The sequence below is a fragment of the Protomyctophum bolini genome, assembly GCF_963924005.1.
Source record: "Protomyctophum bolini genome assembly, chromosome: 14".
In the NCBI taxonomy this organism is placed as follows: domain Eukaryota; kingdom Metazoa; phylum Chordata; class Actinopteri; order Myctophiformes; family Myctophidae; genus Protomyctophum; species Protomyctophum bolini.
In genome coordinates this window covers 849,054-859,053 of record NC_137875.1, presented here as the reverse complement: position 1 = coordinate 859,053, position 10,000 = coordinate 849,054, and the positions used below count along the sequence as shown (strand labels likewise).

Below are 10,000 nucleotides of genomic sequence, written 5' to 3'. Positions count from 1 at the left end.
CAGGCAGGCAGGCAAAGAGCTACTCATGTTATGTTATAACAGCTACTCATGTTATGTGCAATAATTTGTGCAGTTATGGAAACAGCTCTTTGTGTTTATGCAAGAAAATGTAACACATTTATTTATTTACATATTGTGTGCATGCACATTGTACTTTGATACATTTTGCGAAAATAAAGCAATTGAAAGAGAGAAGTTATCAAGTATCATTACTGTCTTCATTTTATCTACTGGCCCCTTGCCATTTTTGTAATGTGGCCCACAGGTAAATCTATTTGAGTATCCCTGACCTAGACCACAGCATAATGTTCTTTAATCGTTGTATACATGGTAAAATAAACTTTTGTAATATCTAAACAAACTATCGTAAAAATGTAACTGTTGTATGGGGCCCCTGTCTGTTGTATGGGGGTCCCTGTCTGTTGTAACTGTTGTATGGGGCCCATGTCTGTTGTAACTGTTGTATGGGGCCCCTGTCTGTTGTAACTGTTGTATGGGGCCCATGTCTGTTGTAACTGTTGTATGGGGCCCCTGTCTGTTGTAACTGTTGTATGGGGCCATGTCTGTTGTAACTGTTGTATGGGGCCATGTCTGTTGTATGGGGCCCATGTCTGTTGTAACTGTTGTATGGGGCCCCTGTCTGTTGTAACTGTTGTATGGGGCCCATGTCTGTTGTAACTGTTGTATGGGGCCCCTGTCTGTTGTAACTGTTGTATGGGGCCATGTCTGTTGTATGGGGCCCCTGTCTGTTGTAACTGTTGTATGGGGCCCCTGTCTGTTGTAACTGTTGTATGGGGCCCCTGTCTGTTGTAACTGTTGTATGGGGCCCCTGTCTGTTGTAACTGTTGTATGGGGCCATGTCTGTTGTATGGGGCCCCTGTCTGTTGTAACTGTTGTATGGGGCCCCTGTCTGTTGTAACTGTTGTATGGGGCCATGTCTGTTGTATGGGGCCCATGTCTGTTGTAACTGTTGTATGGGGCCATGTCTGTTGTATGGGGCCCATGTCTGTTGTAACTGTTGTATGGGGCCCCTGTCTGTTGTAACTGTTGTATGGGGCCCCTGTCTGTTGTAACTGTTGTATGGGGCCATGTCTGTTGTATGGGGCCCCTGTCTGTTGTATGGGGCCCCTGTCTGTTGTAACTGTTGTATGGGGCCCCTGTCTGTTGTAACTGTTGTATGGGGCCCCTGTCTGTTGTAACTGTTGTATGGGGCCATGTCTGTTGTATGGGGCCCATGTCTGTTGTAACTGTTGTATGGGGCCATGTCTGTTGTATGGGGCCCCTGTCTGTTGTAACTGTTGTATGGGGCCCCTGTCTGTTGTAACTGTTGTATGGGGCCATGTCTGTTGTATGGGGCCCCTGTCTGTTGTAACTGTTGTATGGGGCCATGTCTGTTGTATGGGGCCCCTGTCTGTTGTAACTGTTGTATGGGGCCATGTCTGTTGTATGGGGCCCCTGTCTGTTGTAACTGTTGTATGGGGCCATGTCTGTTGTATGGGGCCCATGTCTGTTGTATGGGGCCCATGTCTGTTGTAACTGTTGTATGGGGCCCCTGTCTGTTGTAACTGTTGTATGGGGCCCCTGTCTGTTGTAACTGTTGTATGGGGCCCATGTCTGTTGTATGGGGCCCCTGTCTGTTGTAACTGTTGTATGGGGCCCATGTCTGTTGTATGGGGGCCCCTGTCTGTTGTAACTGTTGTATGGGGGCCCTGTTGTTTGGGGGCCCCTGTCTGTTGTAGGGGGGTAGTTGGCACAAACTCCTGCCAGGTTGGGTTTCTGCAGCCAAATCCTTGATTTTTGGGGTTGCTTTGAAATAAAATATAACGAGTTTGAGAGTTTTAGTCAGAACGTTTGAAATGTCTTATTTTTTAATCTAAAATATTTGATGACAATCACATAAGTGTAACACATGGAACCAAATGGACCCTTACGGTTCTGTGACTCTGAGAGTGTAACACATGGAACCAAATGGACCCTTACGGTTCTGTGACTCTGAGAGTGTAACACATGGAACCAAATGGACCCTTACGGTTCTGTGACTCTGAGAGTGTAACACATGGAACCAAATGGACCCTTACGGTTCTGTGACTCTGAGAGTGTAACACATGGAACCAAATGGACCCTTACGGTTCTGTGACTCTGAGAGTGTAACACATGGAACCAAATGGACCCTTACGGTTCTGTGACTCTGAGAGTGTAACACATGGAACCAAATGGACCCTTACGGGTCTGTGACTCTGAGAGTGTAACACATGGAACCAAATGGACCCTTACGGTTCTGTGACTCTGAGAGTGTAACACATGGAACCAAATGGACCCTTACGGTTCTGTGACTGAGAGTGTAACACATGGAACCAAATGGACCCTTACGGTTCTGTGACTCTGAGAGTGTAACACATGGAACCAAATGGACCCATTAATTTTGTTCCATATCGTACACTCTCAGAGTTACAGACCCATGAGTGTCAATTTGGTTCCAAACTATCATTTAGCTGGGGACCCCCTGGAACCCTGGGGACCCCCTGGAACCCTGGGGGCCCCCTGGAACCCTGGGGGCCCCCTGGAACCCTGGGGACCCCCTGGAACCCTGGGGACCCCCTGGAACCCTGGGGACCCCCTGGAACTGCTTAAACAGATTATAACACAGATGAATGAGCACATGTACCACCATAAGAAATTAATCTGATGAATTGATTTGAAGATGGTTTAATTATTGTACAAAATATAATGCAGTAAAAAAATCTGCTGAACTGGGAGTGTTACGTTACAGGCCTAAAGTAATTAATATAAAGAGAAATAACACATTTTAGTGTTATTGACAAATAACACATTTTAATGTTATTGACAAATAACACATTTTAATGTTATTGACAAATAACACATTTTAGTGTTATTGAGGAATAACACATTTTATCGTCAGTTCAACAAAGACTAATAATAATAATGTATTAATAAAATAAAGAACCATTAAACATGGATTAATTCCTCGGCACAAAAACACAATAAAGTGCGTTAACTTCATGTCAATCAACCCTAACCCTTGATCGATCAATTGATTATCGTAGATAATAAGATAGAATAATAATAAGACATGTGGTGTCAAAGAGTTTGTTCTAAAGTAGTGTGAATTAAAATCAGCATCTGATTGTTTATCAGTACTGCACAGTACTGATATATCACTAATGTACAGTAGTGATATATCAGTACTGTACAGTAGTGCTAATCTAACATTAATTAAAATCAGCTTCTGATTGTATATCACTACTGCACAGTAGTGACATATCAGTACTGTACAGTAGTGACATATCACTACTGTACAGTACTGATATATCACTACTGTACAGTACTGATATGTCACTACTTTACAGTAGTGCTAATCTAACATTAATAAAAGGCAGTTTTCATACATTCATGTTTAAAGTGTTTGTGTTTACATCCTAGCAGCAAACGCATCCTTCACCAATATCTAAGAGACAGCTGTCCGTCTCCTGTGTCCCCTCTGTCTCCTGTGTCCCCTCTGTCTCCCCCAGGGGTCGTTGCGGGGACCCCCAGGGGGTCGTTGCGTGGGCGGGGCCTATCTGCCCGTGCGGGTTCGAAGCCGTCTCTTCAGGTCGTCTCTCTCCTGAACCTCGCTGGTGATGATCTGGAGGACATTCATCTGTTAGTTTGTGCGTGTGCATGTGTGTGTGTGTGTGTGTGTGTGTGTGTGCATGTGTGTGTGTGTGCGCGTGTGTGTGTGCGTGCGTGTGCGTGCGTGCGTGTGTGTGTGCGTACCGTATGAGAGTTCAGATCCATCGGAGAGGAGATCTGTGGTCTGTAAACCTTCTTGGATTTCTTCGCCAGCGGTGACGACGACGACGATAATGGCTCCGCGTTGCCTTCACCTCGACCGCTGACCAGACTCATCATCTTCTTGGCTGCAGAGACAGAGACACGTCCAGGGTGTTTTAGAGAAGGGAGAAGAGTCTGGGACGTGTGGAGCGTTGTCCAGGGTGTTTTAGAGAAGGGAGAAGAGTCTGGGACGTGTGGAGCGTTGTCCAGGGTGTTTTAGAGAAGGGAGAAGAGTCTGGGACGCGTGGAGCGTTGTCCAGGGTGTTTTAGAGAAGGGAGAAGAGTCTGGGACGTGTGGAGCGTTGTCCAGGGTGTTTTAGGGAAGGGAGAAGAGTCTGGGACGTGTGGAGCGTTGTCCAGGGTGTTTTAGAGAAGGGAGAAGAGTCTGGGACGCGTGGAGCGTTGTCCAGGGTGTTTTAGAGAAGGGAGAAGAGTCTGGGATGCGTGGAGCGTTGTCCAGGGTGTTTTAGAGAAGGGAGAAGAGTCTGGGACGCGTGGAGCGTTGTCCAGGGTGTTTTAGAGAAGGGAGAAGAGTCTGGGATGCGTGGAGCGTTGTCCAGGGTGTTTTAGAGAAGGGAGAAGAGTCTGGGACGCGTGGAGCGTTGTCCAGGGTGTTTTAGAGAAGGGAGAAGAGTCTGGGACGCGTGGAGCGTTGTCCAGGGTGTTTTAGAGAAGGGAGAAGAGTCTGGGACGTGTGGAGCGTTGTCCAGGGTGTTTTAGAGAAGGGAGAAGAGTCTGGGACGTGTGGAGCGTTGTCCAGGGTGTTTTAGAGAAGGGAGAAGAGTCTGGGACGTGTGGAGTGTTGTCCAGGGTGTTTTAGAGAAGGGAGAAGAGTCTGGGACGTGTGGAGCGTTGTCCAGGGTGTTTTAGTGTCCAGGGTGTTTTAGGCCCTCATTTATCAACCGTGCGTACGCCAAAATATGGGTGCACGCCGAAATTGCAGACATTTTCGACATTTACCATTTCCGGCAAAGCTTGAAATTGAACTTGACAACGTTCAAATCCCACGTCTGCTCGTGAGCTTGCTTACGCTTGTTTTTCTGTCGTAGAACGGCGGAGCAGCATTGTTTGACCAGCTGAGAGGCTGCCAAAGGCATCGAAACATATGTATTCACTCCTAAAATGTTAATATAAAACTGTATACATGTATATGGGCTACACATAAAAAGAAAAAGAAAAGAAAAAAGGAATAGACCTGCAAGATGTGTCTTTGTGTCATATGAAATTTGTAGGAGCTTTCCAACTTTACAATTAAAATCGCGCTTGATTTAAGCCATTTAAACAGTGTTTTGCATGAGCGCATGCATGCAAGGATTTGGGCTGTCTGTGCTGGAATATTTCCATGACGTTGGAAAGTAGCCTATAGTGCAATGCAGCTGCGGAGAGTCCCAACATGCATGGGTAGCCTATATACTGTACTGTAGCCTAATCTACAGTAGGCCAACAATGTCTTTCTGGAGTTACGGTATATGCAATATTAGTTTGTGCTTAATCAAACAGTGCTTTACTGGCCTTGTTATGCAAGCGCACTTGTGAGATGATTTTGGAGCGCACGCGGTGATGCGGCATATATGATATTATAAAAAAAAAGGGCATAAATGGACTGCACGCCTTTATTTCCAAGTGACAATGACAAGCATACAGCTTGGCTATTTGTAGTAAGTACTAGCAGGCTGTAAGGCAAGGGGCTTAATCATTCACCATTTAAATAAGTGCTTAGACAGGTTTTGACAGTTTTGACAGTTCAGATAAAAGCGAGATCATTTTCGGGGGTCGGGAGGACGGGACCGCGGCGTGCGTCGCCAACACATACCAGCACACATGCAAGCGGCAAGCCTTCATCCATATGTTTATGATTCGTTCATCAATGATCAAATCACTACATAAACGTTGATTATGACTGCCTTGACGACATGATAGCCTATCTCTCATGCAGGCATCACTGAGTCACCCACAGGACTTTAATATCACAGCAGTGCGCAGTATCACGCCTTCGCCGTGCACTGCGCACGAATGGGTAAAATGTATATAGGCCAGCCTACAAACTAATTCCATTCATGGCGATGCGATGTCGATGTACGTGTCATGTAGGTGCGTGCGTGGACATGACAGCAAGGCAAGCGAGGTGAGAGGGAAACAGACAGGGTAGGCCTACAACTTTATTGAATTCATGCAAGGCACGAGAGAAACCTTTTTCCATGGTTTCCATGGTTCCCACAGGTGTTTCATGTGTTCAGTCGCAAAAACGAGGGCGAGGCTTGATTTCATAGGGCGTGCCAGATAGATTTCAGCCGTCACATTTATTAACGTCAGAACGAAATTAAGGAAGGATCAGCTGTTTGCGACCACTTTATAAATGCCGTGGCGACGTGGGTGTACTACGAAACCTGCACTCGAATCTGTGGCAGATTTTACACTCGATTGATAAATGAGGGCCTTAGTGTCCAGGGTGTAATACCTTTACTCCCCAGCAGGGTAGGTGAACTCTGTAAGAATCCTCCTATCTTCTTCAGAGTTCCTTCCTTCCTGCCGTGACCGTCTGTAGGTTTCTACAACAGGAGAGTTAGAGACAATTTAGGCATTTAGCAGACGCTCTTAATCCAGAGCGACTTACATTAACCCATTCTGACCTGAGATCAGATTCATACGAGGTTTCCACTGGACACACACTGGTCTGATGAACCCATTCTGACCTGAGATCAGATTCTAAAAATGTCACAGTCGTTCTTCGATTTTTCAAAAATAGCAGACCTACAAGCTCGTAGCGCGCCACTCGGTGGCGCGCTATGAGCTTGTAGATCTGCTATTTTTCAATAGCTAAAGCATAACATGATGATAACACCAAAACGGGTTCCCGGTCAGAATGGGTTAAGCAATAACAAAAAGCATGGCGATACATCACATGCATAAAAAGTAGTGATCATGAATCATGTAGAAACTAAGAATGTAACAGTGGATTATCTTATATGTCAACTATACATACTATACTATATTATACAATATGCATGTGTACTATAAAGTGCTACGACTGCATGAAATGCAATTCTAGTGCCGTCTACGTAACGAGCTATAAGTCTGTTTAAAATACTATCTGAGTCTACATGAAGTCCTATCTAAGAGGCTAGGGCAAGTGCTACGAGGTGTGCGTGAGAGAAGGGAGTGTGTGTGTGTGTGTGTGTGTGTGTGTGTGTGTGTGTGTGTGTGTGTGTGTGTGTGTGTGTGTGTGTGTGTGTGTGTGTGCGTGCGTGCGTGCGTGCGTGTGTGTGTGTGTGTGTTACCTGTTCCTGGTGTGTTGGTGTGTGTTTGGTTCTCGTATTCCTTTTGTTCTCGACATCTACCTCCTCCTGATGGCGCGCACACACACACACACACACACACACACACACACACACACACACACACACACACACACACACACACACACACACACACACACACACACACACACACACACACACACACACACACACACACACACACTGTCATTTTTAAACTTGTAGATCTGCCATGTTTGCCTTTTTGATATTTTAAAAGGTGCGAGCATTTCTTCAACATGGAAACGATTATGGAACAAGAATTGCGATTCGAAGATTATGTAAAAATTATGATGGGGCTAATTACGACGATGTGATTATAGAGGCAATATGAGATTATTGGAGGTAATATGATATGGTTATGATCATTGGAGGTAATATGATATGGTTATGATCATTGGAGGTAATATGATATGGTTATGATCATTGGAGGTAATATGATATGGTTATGATCATTGGAGGTAATATGATATGGTTATGATCATTGGAGGTAATATGATATGGTTATGATCATTGGAGGTAATATGATATGGTTATGATCATTGGAGGTAATATGATATGGTTATGATCATTGGAGGTAATATGATATGGTTATGATCATTGGAGGTAATATGATATGGTTATGATCATTGGAGGTAATACGATATGGTTATGATTATTGGAGGTAATATGATATGGTTATGATCATTGGAGGTAATATGATATGGTTATGATCATTGGAGGTAATACGATATGGTTATGATTATTGGAGGTAATATGATATGGTTATGATCATTGGAGGTAATATGATATGGTTATGATCATTGGAGGTAATATGATATGGTTATGATCATTGGAGGTAATATGATATGGTTATGATCATTGGAGGTAATATGATATGGTTATGATCATTGGAGGTAATATGATATGGTTATGATCATTGGAGGTAATATGATATGGTTATGATCATTGGAGGTAATATGATATGGTTATGATCATTGGAGGTAATATGATATGGTTATGATTATTGGAGGTAATATGATATGGTTATGATCATTGGAGGTAATATGATATGGTTATGATTATTGGAGGTAATATGATATGGTTATGATCATTGGAGGTAATGTGATATGGTTATGATCATTGGAGGTAATATGATATGGTTATGATTATTGGAGGTAATATGATATGGTTATGATCATTGGAGGTAATATGATATGGTTATGATTATTGGAGGTAATGTTGTGATTGAATATGATCATAAATAAAGTACCTCTGGAGTCACTTTCCGTTTAGTCAGCCTCAAACTTTTGCTCTTGGGAAAAAAACAACCCAACGGTCATGTTAGAAACCAAGGAAAAAAATAACACGTTTTATAAGTTAACCCATTCTGACCTGAGTTTTCTGAAAAAGCCTATGTTTCTATGTCAGTCGTTCTTGGATTTTTCAAAAATAGCAGACCTACAAGCTCGTAGCGCGCCACCGAGTGGGCTTGTATATCTGCTATTTTTCAATAGCTAAAGCGTAACATAATGCTAACACCAAAAGGGGTTAGCATTATGGGATGGGATAACATTTCTGTTTATGTCCTGCAGTTGTTTTTTGTTGTTGTTGTTTGTGTGTATTTGCCTGTGTGCGTGCGTGCGGGTGCGGGTGTGTATGTGTTTGCGTGCGTGCGTGTGTGTGCGTGTGTGTGTGTGCGTGTGTGTGCGGGTGTGGGTGTGTGCGTGTGTGCGTGCGGGTGCGGGTGTGTGTGTGCGTGCGTGTGCGGGTGTGTGTGTGTATGTATGTGTGTGCGTGTGTGTGTGCGGGTGTGCGTGCGTGCGGGTGTGTGCGTGCGTGTGTGTGTGTGTGTGTGCGTGTGCTCCCCCCCAGCTCACCTGCCACATGTCCCCGCTCCGCCTCTTGCGTGTGGAGCGTGTGATCTTGAGGTTGGTGACGGCGGCCTCCCCGGGCCTCCTCAGCGCCAGCCGGTTGGGCGTCAGCGGGCTGAAGGAGATCTCCACCTCCGCTTTGGGGAAGCGACGCCGGCGCCCGTTCTCCGTGGAGATCTGGGACGAGTCCAGGACCATCGAACCCTGCACGCGCACGCACGCACACACACACACACACACACACACACACACACACACACACACACACACACACACACACACACACACACACACACACACACACACACACACACACACACACACACACACACACACACACACACACACACACACACACACACACACACACACACACACACACACACACACACACACACACACACACACACACACACACAATCTGTTATCACATCTAGAACCGTCTGCAACAACACACACCATTTACAATGTAGGCATTAAGCAGACACTCTTAACCCATTTAGATGATTCTACTAAATGTCTTCATCATAATCTAACCTGATTGGCTGGTCGTATCATCATAATCTCACCTGATTGGCTGGTCGTATCATCATAATCTCACCTGACTGGCTGGTCGTATCATCGTAATCTAACCTGATTGGCTGGTCGTATCATCATAATCTCACCTGATTGGCTGGTCGTATCATCATAATCTCACCTGACTGGCTGGTCGTATCATCATAATCTAACCTGATTGGCTGGTCGTATCATCATAATCTCACCTGATTGGCTGGTCGTATCATCATAATCTCACCTGATTGGCTGCAGAGACTCTCGGCTCTTTGACACGGTCGTCGTCCTCCATGTTGGATCTGTGGCCGTCAGACGCATTCTGCCACACAGAGACACAGTTATCATTCATTAATTATGCTAATGACATGACATCATAGGGCAACGTGCCACCTCATTTAATTGAACACGGAGCCCGCCATATAACCGTAGACTACGTTTTCCGGGGTTTAT

The 10,000-nt window shown here is 44.9% G+C and overlaps 1 protein-coding gene across 1 annotated transcript in view; it reads right to left on the bottom strand.

Moving 5' to 3' along the window:
• Positions 1 to 3,356: 3,356 nt before the first annotated feature.
• Positions 3,357 to 10,000, bottom strand: part of kif20ba (kinesin family member 20Ba) — a 47,258-nt gene continuing 40,614 nt past the window's right edge. Inside the window, exons 28-33 of the mRNA XM_080781739.1 lie at positions 9,792 to 9,869; positions 9,005 to 9,202; positions 7,110 to 7,175; positions 6,290 to 6,380; positions 3,775 to 3,917; positions 3,357 to 3,643 (exon numbers count right to left, since the gene is read on the bottom strand). Of these exons, the coding sequence (XP_080637865.1) occupies positions 3,575 to 3,643; positions 3,775 to 3,917; positions 6,290 to 6,380; positions 7,110 to 7,175; positions 9,005 to 9,202; positions 9,792 to 9,869 (645 nt within the window). The 3' untranslated portion in view covers positions 3,357 to 3,574. The remainder of the gene's footprint in view (positions 3,644 to 3,774; positions 3,918 to 6,289; positions 6,381 to 7,109; positions 7,176 to 9,004; positions 9,203 to 9,791; positions 9,870 to 10,000) is intronic.